Below are 20,044 nucleotides of genomic sequence, written 5' to 3' on the forward strand. Positions count from 1 at the left end.
TGTCTTTGGGTCATTGGATCTGCTGTGCCTATGGCTCTGCAGTCCTATCCTGTCCCTCCCAGAGCTCTCACTGCTGGCTGCCTTGGATTATCACTCTAACTTTACCCATCTGTTGCCAATGTTCCTGTGGGGCCCTGAAATCTTCCTGAGGGTTGTTGTCTCGACATGTCAACAGATGTCTGTTGAGTTTTCTTTGGTGTATCTGCCACTGGCAGAGTTTTCTCTCTGCTTAGGAGAGCACACTCTGCGTTCTGGTGGCTGTACATCACTTAAGGCGTTCTACCCACTGCCTGCTCTGGCTGCTGCCAGACCTGTCCTGTCCTCTTTGGACAAGCATGCCCTGTGACTGTATTGAGCACCCTCCTCTCCAGGGTGTTGTTAACTTCCGCTGAGCACTTTCTGCAGCCCTCTTGTGTGGCTCCCACTTTTCCTCCTTGTATTGTTTCTGATGATGTGTGTCTACTGACAGTCTTTATCACTTCATTTTGGAAGGACGCCCTCAGTTACACAGGGTAGGCTTGGCTTCTCCTTCAACAGTCGGAGGTCCTGTTTCTCTTCAGATGTCTGATGTATCCCTTGCCTTCTGTGTTTGTAGCATGCAGTTTAATTCTGTATGTTTACAGCTTCTTTGTTACTTTTGGTTTTTGACAGTCACCTGTTGGACAAGGTGTATCTAGCCATGTTTTTTTGTTTGTTTGTTTTTGTTTGAGGAATGCAGCCTATTTGGGGTGTTGTGTGTTGTCCCCTATGAAGGACACAGCAGCTGCCATTTTGGAGCCAAAGCAGCTGTGGTTACCTGCCTGAGACTCTAAAAAGACTGGGTCTGTTAACATTGCCCTCGGAACAGTGGAGGACTCACGAGGTGTCGCCCGAGACTCCTCCCCTCTCTGAGGCTGTGTGAGCAGCTAACTATTGCTAAGAGGGGACTCTTCAGGAGTGTAGCTGTCCATGATCCTGCAGGTAACCTCAGTAAATGCGCTGGTTCACCAAACTGGACTGGGAAAAATAATCTCTTTGGTTTGTCATCAGGGTCCAGCCTAAGGACAGGTGACATTCATATCTCCCAGGAAAAGTCACACAAGAAGGGATCTCTTATTTTTGTGGAAATTTTCTTAGATGCTTCTTCTTGGTTTCTTCTGTCTGGTTCCTCCTCCCCTTTTTGGTCCTCTCTGCTCCTCTCCTCCCTCTTCCCTCCTCCCCCCTCTCCTCCATCTCCCCCTCCGTCTCCCCCTCCCCCTCACTTCCTGTCTTCCTCCCTCTCTTGTCTTTCTACTCCGCCCCTCCCCTCCGGTGCCCCCTTCCTCATTCCCACCATCTCTTCGCCTCTTCTCCCTCCCCCTTCCCTCCCCCTCCCCCTCCTGTCCTTTGGCTTTCCTCCCTTCCTGTGCCCCTCCCCTCCTCCCCTCCTCCTTCCCTCCATTCTTCTCCTCTCCTCTCCTGTTGTCTTCTCTTCCTTTCTGTGACATTATCACGGCTATCCGTGTGTAATCAGGGTTATTAAAGGTCAGAGCCCGGCCCTGGTAGTCCCAATAATTCAGATGTGGTTGCCTATCCTTGATGAGCCAATGAAACAAACAAGTAATAGTAAAAAAAAAAAATCATGGAAAAAAAAAGATTGATTCAGTATACAGAGAGATTCCATGACCCCAGCCCTTAAGTCCATCCTCTGGGTCCTGACATGAGGGTAAGGTTTAGAAGACAAGACATATAAGTTAAGCAGTCCTGGTCCAAGTGTGGACCACTGTGACACACCATCATTGTCTCAGCTTCAGCCTGTCTGAGATGACGATGTGATAGGCTGTCTGCATGAGCTCTCTTCCAGAGAGACAAGCTCCCATCTGGCTGGCCCCAGGCTTCAGCCTTTTCTTTCCTAGAGAGAGACTCCCAGCAAACTCCAGTTCCCTCTGGCATTTTGTTTCCACAGGGCAGACAGCCAGGGTGAGACATGGACATCTCTTAGAATGTTTTTGTTCCTTCCAGGCATGCTAATTATACACTTTCATCCACAGATGATGATTCAGCATCCCAGAATGCCTTGGTGTTTTGTTTCTGGCTCCTCCTGTTCTGACCATCTTTCTCTTTGTATTTGCATTTTGACTACTTCTATCTGAACTGTCTTCCCATCCAGTGACCCTACTTTTGGCTATGTCAAGTATATCCTTGAGCATATGAAGGAACTAGTCTTTCATGGTGTATTTTGGCTTTGGCTGTGTCCATTTGATTTTTAGTTTTAAATTCTCATCTGTTCATACAAAAATCACATTTTAACACATGAATGAGAGATCGTGTGTCCCAGCTCCACACCTGTACCACTCTTGAGCTTGATTTTCTGGTTTACTCTGCATTTTGGCAATGAATTTGTATTGGGGTTTTCATTATTATTATCATCATTGTTATGCCTATTTATTGAGTACCCCCAAAATCTCCAGGAGACAAAACCAATGCAGTAGCAAAAGGATCTTTGTTATGACTCGAGCCTGGCCGCGACTGTCACTATCACAGTGGTATCGGGAGGCAACTCTGTGCTCTGGTTGCAGGGTTACTTAAAGGTCCTTTTCCCTCCCAGCATTCCCAAAGCAGGGAGGTGGGAAAGTACTTATTGGTTAAGACACATAAGGGAGTTTTGTGTTTTAAAATGATAGGTTATGAAAAAGGTGTCAAGGGTGCCCATGGCTCCAACTTTCTTTGATCTTCTTTTTTCTCCTCCTTGCTGAGGGGAGTGCCCAGTTTGGGTTTCAGCTGAATGTCCCATCCTGTGCTAATTGGCTGTTGCTAGGGGAGCGAGGAAGCAATAGTGTGTGGCAGGGCTGGGGTCCTTTGATCTGGTTTTCTAGTGACCAAATCTCCGGTGGGCAGGGAGGGAATGTGTCAAAGTCGGCCCTCCCTGCAGGTGTTCCTGGGCCTTTAAGCCTATTTCTTGAAACCTTGCCTCAGTGACCCTGAGATATTCTTTTTGGTCTATCTTCTTCCTCTTCCTCCTCCTCCTCCTCCTCCTCCTCTTCCTCCTCCTCCTCATCATCATTATCACCTGCGTCACACAGAGAATCTTATCTCCCATAGCAATTTTAGCTCAGCAGCTTTTCTCAGTCATCCCTGTGTGAGTGGGAATCTGACAAGGGCCTTTGGGTGGGTGTTAAAGTGTTTACCTTCTTTGTAACACAAATTGAGATTCCTGTGATGGCTTGGGCTTGGGCTCGGGCTCTGGGGAGTTGAGTGGTGTTGCCCACACTAGTTTTCAGGTGTCCTGTAGCAGATGGCTGGTGACTGACTCTGTTCCTAATCCCCGTCTCCCCGGGGAGGCTAACTTGCTCACTGGGATTCTGGGGAGGCCTCTGGGTTTCACACCAATGCACCTTTCACACTTTCTCCTCATGCTGGGCCAGCAGATTCTCTGGATATTTGGTGCTCTTGTGAGGTAGAAAGTCCGTGTGTGTGTCCCCCCCCCCCCCCCCCCCACGCCTGCTGTGACAGTACTTTAAGGTAGTTCATGGAGTTTGAGGTCCAGGTCTGTTTTTCTACCCCAACCCACAGGATGACTTGTTGTTTTTTGTTTTGTTTTTCCCCATTGCAAGTCTCTGCAAGGGGACCCTGGGACAGCTGCTTCAGCTCACTTCACATACCAGGGACACACCTTCTCGGTTCAGCAGAGAAAAGGGCTCTCCGAGGAGTGGCTGCTGTCCCAAAATACTGTGATTCTTCAAGGAAAGAACTTCAAAAGCATATGGAGGGACTAGAGAGATGGCTCAAGAGTTAAGGCAAATAGTTGCTCTCTTAGAGGACCCAGGCTTGGTTCCCAGCACCCACACAGTGGCTTACAACCTTCTGGAACTCTGGTTCCAGGGAATCAGATACCCTCCTCTGGCCTCTATGTTCATGTGGCAATGCATTCATGTGATATACAGACACACATGTAAGTAAAACACTCATACACATGTAATAAAAGTAATTCTTTTGGGCTGGAGAGATGGCTCAGTGGTTAAGAGCACTGACTGCTCTTTCAGAGGCCCTGAGTTCAATTCCCAGTACCCACATGGTGGCTCACAACTGTCTGTAACTCCAAGATCTGACACCTTCACACAGACATACATGCAAGCAAAACACCAATGAACATACAAAAAAAAAGTAATTCTTTTATTTAAAAAAAAAAAAGTATATAGCCACTCAGGAGGCAAAGGCAGGCAAGTGTTTGTGAGTTCGATGCCTGCCCAGTGTACATAGGGAGCTCTAGTCCAGCCAAGGCTGCATAGCGAGAACCTGTCTCAATTACCTACCCTGAAAAGTACATGCAGATGAAAAAGAGCACAAGGTGTATGGAAAGCAAGTTATTTGGTTCAAAGGATAAAGAGAGACCCTAGGAGTCAGAACATCCCTGGGGGTTGGACAGGAGCAGAGAGAAACTGGATTATTCTTTCTACACTGGCTCTCCACATTTTCAAGGTGGGTTGGACACACTTTCCACCTGCCTCACAGAGAACAAGTGTTAGGAGGAGACAACTGTGTCCCATCTGGAAGCAGCTGGTTTGGAGACACTGGTCAGCAGCAGGAAGAGGTGCTACAGGTGACAGGTCTGCAGACCAGGGTGGGGCAGGAGGGCTGGCAGCACCCAGACGACTGACAGGAGGAGGTCACACAGACAGGCCGACAGCTCACAGGCATGCACACAGAGGACTGACAGGAAGGGGCCATGCACACAGTGGGCCTGCAGCTCACAGGCACACAGCAAGTCACTTGGCATCTTACAGGAACACATATTGCAGGCCTGCAGCTCACAGGCACACAGCAAGTCACTTGGCATCTTACAGGAACACATATTGCAGGCCTGCAGCTCACAGGCACACAAGCTGGCTGACAGGGGCTGGACACACAGCAGGCTGGCTGGCAGGGGCTGGACACACAGCAGGCTGGCTGGCAGGGGTTGGATACACAGCAGGCTGGCTGACAGGGGTTGGATACACAGCAGGCTGGCTGGCAGGGGTTGGATACACAGCAGGCTGGCTGGCAGGGGTTGGATACACAGCAGGCTGGCTGGCAGGGACTGGACACACAGCAGGCTGGCTGGCAGGGGCTGGACACACAACAGGTTGGCTGGCAGCCTGAAGAACAACTAGTGTGGCACATGGTGGCAGATGCTGGCTGGTCTGGAGGAAGGGATGTCTAGCATTCCTTCCTGGGGTGGCTTTTATACCCAGCTCTATGTCCCAGCTTCCCAGAATGCATCTGGTCTTCTGTGTGGTGTTTTCATCACTTATTCCTCAGCGATTTGTTATTCTGGGATACATCTTCCCGAATTATGCTCTCTATAAACAATTTTGGCTTGAGACCAACTTCTTCCATAAACAGGATGTTCTGGTTTGACTTACCTGCATTTTCATACTACTGTTTCTCAGGCCATCATTGAGTGCATAATGACACCGGTTGGATAGAGTGTAAGTTCCTGTTCTTTCTCATTTCGTTCTGTCAGTGAAAGCCTTGAGGTAATACTGTGTTTCATCATCATTATTTATTTTAACTTTCCATTGTAAAATGCAAGACTTTAACACAGAAGCTGGGAACCTAGGACGTATGGGTTAAATTTGACATACTTCCTCACCTTGTAAATAAAGTTTTATTGACAACGACATGCCTGTGTGCATATGTGCTGCCAGCTGTTGTGTTCAGACCATGCTGGCGGGGCCTGAGTGGTTACAAAAAAGTTTAAAACATCTGCCATCACCCCTTGACACAAAACTAGCTAACTGTTCTTAGTTTCTCTTCTATTGTTGTGACAGAACACTTTACAGAAGCAACTTAAGGGAGAAAGGATTTATTTTGATTTATATTTTAAATCCATGATGGTGAGGAAGGCAAGTGAGCAGGAGCTTGAAGCAGCTGGTCTGGGAAAGCAGAGAGGATGAAAGCTGCCACCACCACCCAGCTACTTTCTCCACCCTCACAGCCTAGGGAATGGCACCTCCTGCTGTGGAAGGGCCTTTTCACACCTCACTTAATGTAAGTGAGACGATCCCTTGCAGGCACGCCCGGAGGCTCATCATAATCCACCTTCTGCCTGCTGGACTGTACTAACCACTACACTAACCTTATTGTGGAGTGGCTAGTGTCGGGCTCCATGTGTTCCTCCAGTGAATACAGCTGTGTGATGGGAGAAAGCCTGGAGAACTTTCTAGCAGTGTGAACGGTATGTGTGTGTGTGTGTGTGTGTGTGTGTGTGTGTGTGTGTGTGTATGTGTGTGTGTATGTGAAACGGGTGACTTCCTGCTCTGTTTCCTTTTGCTGTATCTCCCACAACTGTTGCCAAGCCCAGGGCTGCGGAAGCTGTTGCTGCCTCCTAGGCCCTGTGTGGCCCTGCTATGCAGGCTTTATATGCAGCATGCTCCCTTCTGCAAGACCTTCTGGGTGCCTAGCCCCCGGGTGCTGGCTGATCTTAGGTCAACTTGACACATAAACTAGAGTCATCTGAACCTCCATAAGGTCCGGCTGTAAGGCATTTTCTTAAATAGTGATTGATGGGGGAGTGCCCAGCCCATTGTGGGTAGTGCCATCCCTGGCCTAGTGGCTCTGGGTTCTATAAGAAAGCAGGCTGTGCAGATGTAGTGGTGTATGCCTTTAATCCAAGCACTTGGGAGGCAGAGGCAGGTGGATCTCTGTGAGTTCGAGGCCAGCCTGGTCTACAAAGCAAGTCTAGGATAGCCAAGGCTACACAGAGACACCCTGTCTCGAAAAACAAACAAAAAAACAAAACCAAAAAAAAAAAAAAAGAAAAAAAAAAGAAAAAGAAAAAGAAAAGAAAAGAAATAAATAAAGAAAGCAGGCTGAACAAGTCAATAAGAAGCATCCTTCCCTGGCCACTGCATTAGCTCCTGTCTCCCAGATGCTGCCCTGTTTGAGTTCCTGTTTTGACTTTCTTCTGTGATGAATAGCAACATGGAGGTATAAACCATAAGCCATAAACCTTTTCCTCCCCAGCTTGCTTTTTGGCCATGGGGTCTTGTTGCAGCAATAGAAAAACCTTACCTAAGACACCCTATGAGCTGCAGGCCCATTGTCTGTTCCTGCCATACCTTAGGTGCTGCCAGCCTGCCTGCCCATTCTGCTCTGCAGATTCCTCCTCTGCAGCCTGCTAGCCTGCTGCTGAGCCTATGACCTCCAGAGCTAGCCCAGCTAAGAGCCTTTGTGCCGGGCTGTCACTTATGGGTCCAGGTAGACCTCCTAAACCCGAGGGTACAGCCTGCCTCCTTTGCAACAAGGTCACTAGAGCAGCAAGTGAGGCAGAGGCCTGCCCCACGTCCCTTAGCCATTAACTGCTAGTGGCAAAGATGTGCTAAGCATCAGTAGACGGCATCCATGACTGTGTAGTGCTTCGTTCAGTCTTCCGCACTGCTCAGGACTGTCCCTGAGAACCTTAAAGTGTCTCCACAGAGGGGCTCAGGTTGGCATCTGAGGGTGGCTGGACACTGAGGAACTGGCTCTTCATAGCAGGGGGAAGTGGAAGTTGAAGCTAAAGAGACCCCAGAATCTCTCTCCCCTGGAGGCTCTCTGTGTGCTACCATCATGTGAACGGTGGTGGGAGGCCATATTCCCCGGGGCCCTGCTCACCAAATATCTCACTGGGAAGCCCCTGTCATGCGTTATCATCACCTTGTGGGGTGGGGTGGGGGAGCCTCCTGCCCAGCAGAGCCCAGCAGTGATACTTCCTGTCACTCCTCACCCTACAGATGCATACCAAACACCCCAGGAAGAGTTGTCTCTGGCTGCCTGGGCAGCAGAGGATAACTTTGTAAGTAAAGAATGTCCCCAGTCTAGTGACAATGGCAGCAGGCTCATTGGCTTCCCTCACTGCTAAGGTTTGGACTGGAGCCCTGTGAAGTTCCCACATACAGCGACTCCCTTTTCCCGATCCGCCTAGCTGTCTACCACGAGTGGGGAAAGAATCAGCTTCATTGGTTGTGAAAGTTTGGTTCATGTTCCTTGCCTCAGGTGATTCAGGACACTTCCTCTCCCCAGTGACCTAGGGTGAGGCTGGTTACCTTCAGACAGACCAGATCAGAGAGGAGAGAGAGAGAGAGAGAGAGAGAGAGAGAGAGAGAGAGAGAGACAGAGAGAGAGAGAGAGAGAGAGAGAGACAGAGAGAGAGACAGAGAGAGACAGAGTGTGGGTGTGGGTGAGGGACCAGTGATAGCATGGAAGCTGTTTTGTTTTGTTTTTCAAGACAGTGTTTCTCCGTGTAGCCTTGCCTATCCTGGAGCTTGCTCTGTAGGACCAGGCTGCTCTCAGACTCACAGAGATGGGCCTGCCTCTGCCTGCCTGCACCACCACCAGGAAATGGCACGGAAGCTTTAAAGCCATCCTTCCTCACCTCAGGAACCTATTTCCTCCAGCTAGCCCATTCCAGATCCCGCCCCCCCCCCCCGGCCCCCGTGCCCCACCCCCACCCCCAGTTTCCATCACCCTTCCAATTAGCACCACTGGCTAGGGACCAAGCCATAGAGCTTGAGGGTGATATTTCACCCTTATACCAGAACATTCTGTCCCAGGCTTCTCATGACTCAAATGCTGTGTTCAAATCCCCACAGCTTCAGAGTTCCAGCACTGTCCGAAGGCCTCCGTGACCCTAGACTAAGGCAACGTTGATCGGTCCTGTAAAAACAGAAACTGAGCTGTATGCTTCTGATAACACGATGACCTGGAGCCAACATTCCTCTTCCAAAGGGATGAATGAGGAGCTGACAAGGAAAGTTAGACCAAAGCAAAAGACTTGACACCCCGCAGGGCAACACTGACTCCTGTAGCCCTGTCAAGTATCTAGGTTGTGCCATGATGTGAGCTCCAAGGGCTTGGGTGACCTTGCTGTTTGTAGCCCACGTGGCTTGTGCCTTGTCCTTGGCAGGAATTTCATATTCCTGGCATCCTCTATGACCCAGACTCCTCCTTGCCCCTTCGACTTAACGCTCACAGCTTTGCCCATGGCCTCCTCAGGGGCTGCCTGGAAGGCTCCTGATCACAACACATTCTCTGGTCCCTGGAGCTTTCCTTTAAAATCTGGGGCGGAAGCCTCCACAACACGAAGACGGTGTAGCTGTCTGTGTCTTACACTGACTGCGTAGCCCTAGCTGGCCCCAAACTCACCACCTGCCTCTGCCCCCTGCGTGCTGGGATAAAAGGTGTGACTAGCGTGCCTTTTGTATTCTGAACACCTGCAAAACCAAAGCTGCTGCCAGCTGGACTGCCTGCCTGGCCCCTGGGACCACCACAGCTCCGTGGCCTGGCAGAAGCACCTTGGAAATGGCTTCACTGGACAGGTCCGTGAGTTCCCACAGGAAAGTCTTTCGTATGAGCTCATCTTTCACAGAACTCAAACTGAGGGACCAGGGGTCACCTTCAGAGGTGCCTCAGCCTCCCAGCTAGGTCCCATCTACTAAATGGGGGTCCCCTGGCTAGGTTCCATTTACAGTCTCCCCAAATATCACTGTCAGTGTGGGGAGGAGGCACTCAAGAGGAGCCAGTGCTGGGGGAGGGTGTTGGGTCATGAGTGGGAGGGTCTCTTATCATTTTTCACCTGGTCCCTTAAAGAGACCCTGTGACAGTTTGGGCTGGAATGTCCCCAAGGACTATGTGCTGAAGGCAGGGTCCCCAGCCTGTGGTGCCACTGGGAGTGTGTACAACCTTTAGAAATGGGGCTCGTAGGGAAATGCAGGGGTCACTGGGCATGTGTCTTGAAGAGGCCTGAGGACCAGGGCTTTTCCCTCTCTCACTTGCTTTGCAATTCTCACGTGCCTTGCCATATACCCCCCAAAGCAAGGGAAGATCATAGAGGAAACTGAGCGCAAGCCAAACCTTCCTCTCTCCACAGGTTTCCTCAGGGCTTTTGTCATGTAGCAGAAAGCTGAGCAGGGCATGGGGTGGGGGATGGGGAGAAAGGCGGGGGCGCCTTCTTCCCTGTACCCAGTGATTGCTGTTCTCCTCAGAATATTTAAATAACCCAGTGATGGGTGCAGGGCACGGATTAACCCAGCAAGCAGGATCAGTGCAACTTCAAATCTGGCCCCACTGTGTTCAGAGGCCCCCCTCTTGGGGTTCTGCTCAAGTCTTCCCATGGGGAGTTCAGCTGGGGGTAGGACGGACCTTGTCTGTCCCAGAAAGGTGTGTCTGCTTCTGTCCATGTGTCCCGTTCTGCTGGCTTCTGGCTCTGCCCCATCCAGTCAGTTCTCAGCACAGGGCTGATGAGAACACTGTCTAATGATTAAAAAAAATAAGAAATAAGATGCCAGGCAACAGATATTAGATGGAGAAGTTTTATTGTATGAGCATGGGGAGGCAAGGAATGGGGGGAGAGGTACCCCAGAATAAGACAAAGACAGAGGAAGAGAGAAGTGAGAGAGAGAGAGAGAGAGAGAGAGAGAGAGAGAGAGAGAGAGAGAGAGAGAGAAAGGGGGCAAGAGGGTAAGAGGGAGCCAACTGGAGGATTTGGCCCTTTAAAATCGTGGGCAGGGCCACGCCCCCACGGCAGGTAGGCAATGGCATGACAGGTGGGCAGACTGAAGCAGAATACTAACACACTGGCTTTCCCAGCTGGTCTGATGGCGCACACTTGACTCTAGTGTTGGTTGGTCCACTGGGAACCCAGTCTTGTCCTCTGTGCCATCCTGGGGGTCTGTTTCCAACGTGGCTTTCCCCCTTGCCCCTCCTCAGGCAGGCCTTACAGTCTGACGGGACTGGTTTTGTAACAGTAGGGGCTGATTCTCACCCTCTGGTGAACTGAGGTGGGGGATGGGGCACAGAAGGCCCCACCCCAGCATGTGTGCTCAGGGTTTTCAGTCTGTAGCCATGCAGGGGACTGTCAGACAGACACGCCTGCTTTAGGTTTTGTTCCCCAGGGTTCTGATTTAGCATCGGAGAATCTTTCTGTGTCTGACTTTACCAGGCGACACACCCAGGGCCATGGCGGACTAGGCATGAAGAGCCAGGGCACTTTAGAAAATGCGCAGGGCTCATAGCTCCTGACATGAATACTTTATTGAACGTAGCAGTGGATCTGTCACATCTGGTGTGAATGCATGGTCATGAGAAGGGGCTTCTGGGGCTACTATCTGCGTCACAGAGAAATTTGTAGGGGGAGGGGCTGGTTGGCACCTTCAGACCCCATGAGGCAGCAGCTCTGTAGCCCCTAATCCATAGTGAGACAACTCTGGTGGCCCTAGGCAGCTTCCAAGGGCTCCTGAGAGTGGAGAATCGCTTAGGAACAAAGACGGAGCCTACAAAGGCTGAGAGATCCAGCTTATCAGCAGCAGGACTTCTGGCCTGAGGAGAGGCCACAGCAGGCCTGGCGGGAGCAGGCAGGGCGGCACAGCAGGGACACACAGGAGGAGGCTGGGCGGCAGCAGCTGGGCTGGCAGGAGGAGGCACAGCAGGAGGAGGTGGGCACACAGCAGGCAGGTCTGCACACAGGGCGGCAGAGCAGGGACATGCTGGAGCAGGGCTTGCAGCAGACAGGCTTGCAGCAGACAGGTGCACAGCAGGATGGCTGGCAGCAAGAGGAGGATCCAGAGCAGATGGGTGTGCAGCAGACAGGTGTACAGCACACAGGCTTGCAGCAGAGAGGAACACAGCAGGAGGATTGACAGCATGAGGGTTGGCAGCAAGAGGACTGGCAGCTAGACTGCTGGCAGCATGAGGAGGATCCACAGTAGACAGGTGTGCAGCAGACAGGCTTGCAGCAAAGAGTCACACCACAGGACTGCTGGCAGGGGGAGCAGGTGCAGCAGGCTGGCTGGCAGCATGAAGACTGGCAGCAGGGGCTGGACCCACAACACACTGGGGTGCAGATGAGGGTCAGACAGGGGGCTGGGCCACAGCAGGTGGGGGCACAGCAGCTAGACTGGCAGCAGCTGGGGGCACAGCAGCTGGGCTCACAGCAGCTCTCTGGGCAGTCGTCCACCTGCCAGGAGGAGTCAGTACAAGAATCACAGGACCCGGGCAGGCAGACCCGGCTGTCGTAGCTCAGGTCACTGGAGCAGACGGACATGGTGGAGGTGGCCATGGTGGGGAGGTCTGGTAGGAGCTGTGAGTGTGTGAGTGTGAGTGTGTGAGTGTGAGAGGCTGGCTGTTGGCTTTTATACCGCCCTGGGCTGGTGTTGTCCTAGTGAGAAACTTTCCTTCCTGCTTGCTGGCTGCAGGAACCCCCTCATTAGCGCCTGTCATCAGCAGTGTGCACGCCTCACCTGTGTTTGTTTTTGTTTTGACTGTACCGAAAGCCTGGAAAACATTTGAGGCCACGTCCCCCTGTGGGATTTTGGAGGTGAGCAGGGATCCATGGCAATGGGTTCTGGGTTGAAATCCTGTGCCTGAGTGACTGGAACCTATTATTATTGTTGTTGTTGTTATTATTATTGCTTTAAACATTTCAAAACATAAGCAAAATGAAAAATAGGTCTTAAAAATATGACTCGCTAAAAGGCTTACAGATAGGGCACCCTGTCTCTCTCCGAATGTTAGCAACACGCAGGTCTTACACAGCACAGTTTACTCAGAGGCTTGTTGGCAGGAGACTGTGTATTCTCCCCACATCGCCTGTGCCTTGTCAGGGAGACTGTGCTTGGGTAAGGTTTGGCATCTTTCTCTGCTGTGCCCCATCCCCTTGAGACTCTTGGCATTTCCAGTGAGATTCTGAGCTTTTTCCATTTTCTTTTTGCCATGGTTCTAAGGCCAGAGACTCCACATTCTGCAGTGGCCACACTTCAGAGGCTTCTGGTCTGCTTGCCGCCACCCACCCCTCCCCCCCTCATGCTAGGATAGTCTGACTGGGTATAGAATTCTGGGTTTGGAACCTGGAAATGGTGGTGCATGCCCTTAATCTCAGCACTCAAAGACAAAGGCAGGCAGACTTCTTGAGTTTGAGGGCAGCTTGGTTTGCAGAGAGAGTTCTGGGTTTGAACCAGTGTCCCTCGAAGCACAAGTGATGTGAGGCTCATGTCACTGAGCGGAGACAAGCAGTGTTTCTCCACAGTTTGCCTCTTTCTTTCAACTTCAATCTCTTGTTTTCTTCCTTCAATTTTAGAATGCCCTTTTCCAGGCTGTGTAGTTGAGACTTTCAGTGTGACCTCTCATCGCAGGATTATCTTAAAACCCATTTCTTCCTTGGCTTTTCCTTACAAGACTCTAGACATTGTTCCTTCCGGTGTGAGCCTTCAGTGTGTCTCAGTCTTCCCAGTCCCTCCCCTTCACCCTTCACACTCCTCTTTGCGAGGTTGCCCTGGTTTTATTGCCAGACACATTCTGTCCCTACGGAGTCATTTGAACTCTCTATGAAATTAAAAATCATGCGGAAAGAGGCCCTACCTCACCAGTCATGGTGTGGCCTCAGTGAGCCATGTCTGCCATCTCTTGTCTAGCTCAGCCTCTGAAGCCACCACGGCAGATCTGTGCATCCCATAATTGTGTGTAGATGGCTGCCTCCATCCCTTTGTGGGGTGGCTGGGCATTCCCGTGTGTTGCTGGGAACAGCAGAGGTATACCTGCCACCCTTTCTCTTCCTCCTCCCTTTTCTTTTTTTCTTTTTGAAACGGTAGCATCTGTAGCCCAGGCTGGCCTCACTACGTAGCCAAGGTTTGCCCTGAGCTCTTGACCTTCTTGTCTCTACATTCCAGAAGTATGTCATCATCTTGGGCTTGTGACTAGACTGATCTCCTGGTGACTTCTTTCTAGAACCTTGTACCATTTCTATGGCCAGGCCCTGCCCTCCTCCCCAAGTTTCCAGCACCATGATGGTTTCCTCAGCTTGGTCTCGTGTACCCCTTCAGTTTTTCATGGGCCTCCGCTGCCCCCCCCCATCCCCTAAGTTTCCAGCACCATGATGGTTTCCCCAACTTGGTCTTGTGTACCCCTTCAGTTTCTCACGTTACAGTCTGAGTGCTCCTGTCTGTCCCTGGTGTTGCATCCTCCCCGGCTCCTGATGGCCGCTCCTGCCCTCCCTCCCTTGGTTTCCAGCTCTCCTGATCTACATGTTAGCCTCCCTGCACTCACCCCCTCCTTCAGCTGCTCCACACACTCCGTCCACCATGCAGCCTGCTAACATGCACCCTCACCTGCAGGCTTCGGCTTTAGTCTCCAGGAACTCTGGTGTCTTCCTCCCTCCCTCCCTCCCTCCTTCCCTCTCTCCCTCTCTCATACCTTTCCTTTCCCTTTCTCCCTTCTGTCCTCATTCTTGTCCTCCTCTTAGTTCACAAACTCCTGGCTCTACCAATTTCACTTTCCAGAAGTTTGAAAACTACAAAAGGAAAAAAAAATTACAGAAATAAGCAATGCAGAATTAAAAAATTATTATTATTATTATTATTATTATTATTATTATTTTTATTTTTATTTTTATTTTTATTTTTATTATTATTTTTATTATGGCACATTGTTGTAACTGGTCCAGCTGGCTCAGAGTTCATCATCTGAGTCTAGCTTCCTTGGAGGTGCCTAGGGGCTGGAGGAACGCTCAGTCTGGTGCTCAGCCTTGCCCAAGGCTTCAGGAACCTGGTGGCATCCTGGGATGCTGTCCTGGCTCCTATATTCCCCTGGGTTGTGTGTTGTCATCTGCTCACTTGTGCTTCTTCCTGCTCTGGCTTTGGCCAAGTCCTTTGCCAGATGCCAGGTTTGTGCCAAGGGTCCCAGTCAGTTGGTCATGTTTTTAAATGACCCCAGCACAAGAGACTCTGTGGGAGGTGACTTGCCTTTCCATTGCTGGGCTAGAGGTGACATCCATTGTGGTCACCTGGAGCAGGCCAGTGGTCCTCCTTAAGGGTTGAAGATCCCAGGTACCCACAGCCATCCTCCATGCCCTAGGTTGGGACATGGCTTTGTTATCCTATTTCCATCAGCTTTAACTTCACAGTCAACCTTTTGCCTTAAGGGTCTGTGGCCGTGGGGTCTGTGTTCTTGAACAGTGCCTTGGTTAAGGTGAAGAGACAGGGATGCAAGCCACAGAAATGCAACGATGGCCTGTGGCTCCTACTGGGTAGTTTTCCTGAGAAGTGGTTGGTGAGCCATGGAGCCATCTCTTGAAGGGTGTGGCCAAGGGTATCAGAACATTCTCGAAGCAGCACATGGCTGTCATCAGCTCATCCCAGGCTCCTTGCCCCTGAGTCATCTTTCTGTCCTCCCCTGGTCCACCTCAGACACCTATTGCCATGGTTTGGGTATAGAATGTCCCCACAAGTTCATGTGTTGAATGCCTGGTCTCCAGTTGATGATGCTATTTAGGGACCTGGATGAAACATTACATCATTGGTCTTACTGGAGGAAGTAGGCCACTGGGGGTGGGCCTTTTGACAGTCTTCCTGTCCCTCCTCCTTTCTGCTTCCTGTCTGCCATGAGGGGGAGCAGCCTTGGCTCCATGCTCAGGTTGTGTGGCATTCTGTCTTATCACAGGCTCAGAATGAGTAGGGTGAGAGCTGGACCTTTGAATCCGTGAGGAGACTCACTCCCACTCCTACCCCCATTTCCAGCTCTCTTACTGTCTGACTGGCCTGGGCACCTACTGTCCATTTCCAGAAGCCCCTGTTCTGTGTACCACACATGTGGCCTCATGTCAATTTATCAAGCATAGTGTTTCCAAGGTGAATCCGCCTGGTTGGCTCCTCTACAGTTGTGTGATGTTCCCTGGGTGGACAGCCCACACACTCCCCTGCTGGATAGACATTTCAATAATGTCCTGTTGTCTGTTGTCAGTGCTGTGGACCTGAGTGGACACTGCTCTATATGAATGCGTGCTCTCATTTCTCCTAAGATGAAGCCTAGAGCTGGCCTGGCAGAGTTCCAGAGTCTCCTGTAATTATAAGCCTTGGAAACTGTCTTCCATTGTGGCCATACCAGGAAAGAGGCTCATAGGAGACAGGGAACATACTTCCTGGGTGCTGGAGGGCATCCCTCTGGCAAACCAAGGGTCACCAGGTGTCAACATGCAGAGGTGAGCGTGTCAGACACAGGTCACTGTTTCTGTTCTAACCCATGGCCATCAGGACACCAGAAAGGGTCAGACCTATGTTAGGGGTGACCTCCAATGATGTTGAGCCTTGCCTGTTGGCCACTTAACACCCACAGCAGGATGTGGCCATCATGGCTCTTTGAGGCCTCTTATCTATGGGGACATAGGTTTGGCCTCCAAGAACAAGACAAAGCTGTGCCATATGGTCTCTGGTGCTGGGATGCCTCAGTGGTTATTTTGGGTAGTCTCCTGAGTGGAGGAAGGGAGGTGGCCCCCTAATCACAGGAGCCCTGGGTGTGAGCACCTGGGACTGGTGGCACAGCTGGTGTTACCTCGTGTGTTAGTCATTTGTGTTGTTGCTGTAACAAAACACCTGACAAGAAGCAACGTAAGAGAAGAAAAGGTTTCTATTCTGACTCACGGTTCACAGTCCAACATAGTGGGATGATGCAGTGATAGGAGTGTGAGGCAGCCGGTCAGTTACATCTGTAGTCAAAAAGCAGAGAGAGAGGGGAGAGTTGCTGAGGAGGGGGGAATGCCAGTGCTCAGCTCACTTTCTTCTTTTCATCCAGTCCAGGGCCACATGGTCCATGGGATGGTGTCACCCACATTTAGGGTGGCTCTTCCTGTGGCGCCTGCGCCACTGCGGGAACGAGTCAAGGGCGAGGGACTGCGGATTTAACTCATACACACACACACACACACACACACACACACACACACACACACACACTAACATATCGAGTCCTTTATGCAAAGAGAGCAGCAGCTGCAGCAGCTGCAGCAGCGGTTTATTATTCTCCTTTCCCTCCAGAGTTCCAAAGAGCCGTCTTATAGGCAGCAAAACAGGAATCCTCCTCACAGGTGAAATCCCTCAAGAGGTGATTGCACACAGGAGGAAAAGTCTCAAGGAGGGGAGGGGTGCGTTCTCAGAGCAGAAAACATGACTAGCTAACCAAGATAAACACAGACATGGAAGCTGCTAGAAACAGGACATGAAGCAGCAAGACAGGCAGGCAGCCCAGTCGGGCCTGGTTCCTACATCTTCCCATCTCAGTCAACCTAATCTAGTTACCGCCTCACAGATCTGCTGTCTTAGCCACTGTTCTATGCTGCAAAGAGACACCATGACCAAGACAGTGTATAGAAGAAAGTATTTTTTAAATTTGTTTATTGTGTATATAGTGTTTGCACCTGCCTATTCCCCTGCAGGCCAGAAGAGGGCACCAGATCTCATTCTAGATGGTTGTGAGCCATCACGCCATTGCTGGGACTTGAACTCAGGACCTCTGGAAGAGCAGACAGTGCTCTTAATCTCTGAGCCCATCTCCCTTGCCCCAGAAGAAAGCATTTTATTGGAGGCTTGCTTACAGCTTCAGAGGGTGAGCATTTGGCCATCAGGCCAGGGAGCATGACAACAGCCAGGCAGGCATGGTGCTGGAACAGTAAGCAGCCAAGAGCTCATACCTCACTCCACGCAGAAAGAGCAAGATTAAGTCTGACTTAGACTTTTGGAACCTCAAACCCCATTCGCAGTGACACACCTCCTCCAACATGGCCACACCCCCTAATCCTTCCCAAAGAGTTCCACTACCTAGGAACCAAGCATTTAAATATATGAGCCTATAGAGGCCTAAAGTTAGTCCTCTGTGATCAAGGCTGGAGGAGTGGAAACGGCTAGAGCAGGGGAGAAGGAGCCTGCGGGGAATACTACCCCAGATGAGGACTTGGGGTCAGTAGTTGGACTTCTGGGCTGAGCAGAGGACATCACATATGCTGGCGATTTGTTTCCAAGGAGATTCTAAACCCTGTTAAATCGACATCGTTAGCCATCACATTCCACCCAGCATCCAGTCATGTGGTCCCTGTGCTCCGGCAGGGTGGGGGATGTTGAGTCTGGAATGCCAGGCAGCGAGGCGGGACAGACATCAATTCCACACTGTGTGGGGCAGCTGCTTGGAAAGGCTGGGGGCCACTGGGGGGCTGCACGGAGGCTGTTGGAATCCAGGAGGGCTGGATTGGCAGAAGGCACCCAGAAGCCCGTATGAGGCTGGCATCCTCAGAGCCTCGGAGCCCTGGTTGAGATGTGGACCCTGAGGAAGGTAGAGCTGCAGGGAGAGAGCTGGAGGCAGAGTGGGCACCGCCAAGGGGGCTGATTCCCCCGGGGGGGGGGGGGACTGGAGATGCAGCTTCTGAGTAGGACGGTCAAGCTCAAGTGGACCCCAGCCCTCAATAGCGGCTGTGGGGCTGAGGAGGACAGGTGTGGCACAGGGGTTCCCACAATCCCTGTGGCTATCCACTAGTCACGTTTCCCCACATTCCTAACCTCAGATGCTAAGCAGCAGCTTTGAGAAGAGTCAGGCTGTACCCTTGAACTCGGTCCTATTTGCTCCACGAAACCTGGCCCCTCCATTCCCATATACCTCTTGACACACACAAGACACAGAATATTAGAAGATAGAGGGTATTTTTTTATTTTAAAAAAATGTGTGTGTGTGTGTGTGTGAGTGCGTGTGCGCGCACACAAATGAGTACAGGTGCCAGCAGAGGCCAGAGGGCATCAGAAATCCCCTGGAGAAGAAATTACAACATACAGCAGTCACTCTCTGTGCACTGGGAACAGGACTCAGGTCCTTTGCATGAGTGTATGTGCTCTTAACCACTGAACCATCCCTCCAGCCCCCAAAGGCAGGCTTATCATTGTCATATGCAGTGACAGGGCCAGGTGAGGCTAGGACTGATGGAGTCGGGACTAGTCTTATGACTTGGGGCCTAAGAAGGCAGGGGGCTCTGCTCGGGCAGCCTCAGGGAAGGACTCAGCAGCCAAGCATCCTGTGGCTGGCCATGGCTGATCTTCTGTGGTCAAGGCTGGAGGGTGGGAGTAAAGTAGAGAGAGCTGAGAAGCAGCCTGTGTGGGTTGTGGCCCAGATGAGGACTAGGGATCAGCAGCAGCAGGACTTCTGGCCCGAGGAGAGGCCACAGCAGGCCTGGCGGGAGCAGGCAGGGCGGCACAGCAGGGACACACAGGAGGAGGCTGGGCGGCAGCAGCTGGGCTGGCAGGAAGAGGCACAGCAGGAGGAGGTGGGCACACAGCAGGCAGGTCTGCACACAGGGTGGCAGAGCAGGGACATGCTGGAGCAGGGCTTGCAGCAGACAGGCTTGCAGCAGACAGGTGCACAGCAGGATGGCTGGCAGCAAGAGGAGGATCCAGAGCAGATGGGTGTGCAGCAGACAGGTGTGCAGCAGACAGGTGTGCAGCAGACAGGTTCACAACACAAAGGTTCACACCATATAGGTTCACAGCAGGGCTGCTGGCAGGGGGAGCAGGTGCCGTAGGCTGGCTGGCAGCATGAGGGTGCGCAGCAGCTGTTGCAGCCAGATTGGCAGCAGGGGCTGGACACACAGCTCACTGGGGTACAGACAAGGGTCAGACAGGGGGCTGGGGCACAGCAGCTAGACTGGCAGCAGCTGGGGGTACAGCAGCTGGGCTGGCAGCAGCTGGGGACACAGCAGCTGGGCTGGCAGCAGCTGGGGACACAGCAGCTAGACTGGCAGCAGCTGGGGGCACAGCAGCTGGGCTCACAGCAGCTCTCTGGGCAGTCGTCCACCTGCCAGGAGGAGTGGGTGCAAGCATCAGAGCAGACAGACATGGTGGAGGCGGCCATAACCAGGTTGGCTGGGAGTTGGCAGGTGTGAGTGTGTTGAATGACTGTGTGAGTGCTGGTGGAGTGTGTGTGTGTGTGTGTGTGTGTGAGGTGCTCTGGGCTCGGGGCTTTTATCCTCCAGGTGTGTTTTGCTGCAGGAGGCTCTGCGCCCTTCCCCTTCCTTGTTGTTCAGTCTGGAGGGTGCTTGTGGGGCCCAGTCGCAAACTCCTGTTGGGCTGGTTGCCCTAAGAATGGGCACATCCGGAGGGAAAGCATGGCCTTCCTGGGTTGACCCTGTGCCCTCTGCCTTTTGGCCACTTGCCAGGGACCTGGTAATGTTGTTGACAACCAACACTATTGTGTCCTCCAGCTGTGTCCTCAGAGGAATGGGCCAGCCTGCCTGTGCAGGGAGAGAGGTGACGGGCTCCTCCTAGAC

General features: G+C 51.8%; 3 protein-coding genes across 5 annotated transcripts in view; all 3 read right to left on the minus strand.

The window, feature by feature from the left end:
- Positions 1 to 4,518: 4,518 nt before the first annotated feature.
- Positions 4,519 to 5,118, minus strand: LOC311580446 (uncharacterized protein; the record flags this gene model as incomplete). 2 transcript variants are annotated; one of them, XM_084752041.1, is made up of 2 exons in its annotated part: positions 4,519 to 4,759; positions 5,012 to 5,118. In XM_084752041.1, 2 exons carry the CDS (start codon positions 5,116 to 5,118, stop codon positions 4,534 to 4,536), a joined length of 333 nt encoding a protein of 110 aa, XP_084608167.1. In that variant the 3' UTR covers positions 4,519 to 4,533. The 2 variants fall into 2 exon arrangements, with proteins under 2 accessions (XP_084608167.1, XP_084608166.1); XM_084752040.1 differs by having other exon boundaries at positions 4,982 to 5,118.
- A 5,874-nt stretch (positions 5,119 to 10,992) lies between these two features.
- On the minus strand, positions 10,993 to 19,705 carry LOC311580434 (uncharacterized protein). 2 transcript variants are annotated; one of them, XM_084752028.1, is made up of 2 exons: positions 19,341 to 19,705; positions 10,993 to 11,808 (listed from the first exon to the last, which is right to left on the minus strand). In XM_084752028.1, the coding sequence occupies exons 1-2, from the start codon at positions 19,627 to 19,629 to the stop codon at positions 11,276 to 11,278; spliced, it is 822 nt and encodes a 273-aa protein (XP_084608154.1). In that variant the 5' UTR covers positions 19,630 to 19,705; the 3' UTR covers positions 10,993 to 11,275. The 2 variants fall into 2 exon arrangements, with proteins under 2 accessions (XP_084608154.1, XP_084608153.1); XM_084752027.1 differs by lacking the exon at positions 10,993 to 11,808 and having other exon boundaries at positions 18,899 to 19,705.
- Positions 18,421 to 20,044, minus strand: part of LOC311580432 (uncharacterized protein) — a 45,177-nt gene continuing 43,553 nt past the window's right edge. Inside the window, exon 2 of the mRNA XM_084752022.1 lies at positions 18,421 to 18,905. The gene's annotated coding sequence lies outside the window, so the exon portion shown is untranslated. The remainder of the gene's footprint in view (positions 18,906 to 20,044) is intronic.

Source organism: Acomys minous (assembly GCF_964271855.1).
Source record: "Acomys minous genome assembly, chromosome: 13".
Taxonomy (NCBI): Eukaryota; Metazoa; Chordata; class Mammalia; order Rodentia; family Muridae; genus Acomys; species Acomys minous.

Bases quoted from the DNA above. Each gene is read 5' to 3' on its own strand.
- LOC311580434 (XM_084752028.1), bottom strand. From the start codon at position 19,629: ATGGCCGCCTCCACCATGTCTGTCTGCTCTGATGCTTGCACCCACTCC. The intron at 11,809-19,340 runs GCTGCAACAGCT...TCTGCACCCCAG, and splicing joins CAGCCCCTGCTGCCAATCTG to TGTGTTGTGGGTCCAGCCCC.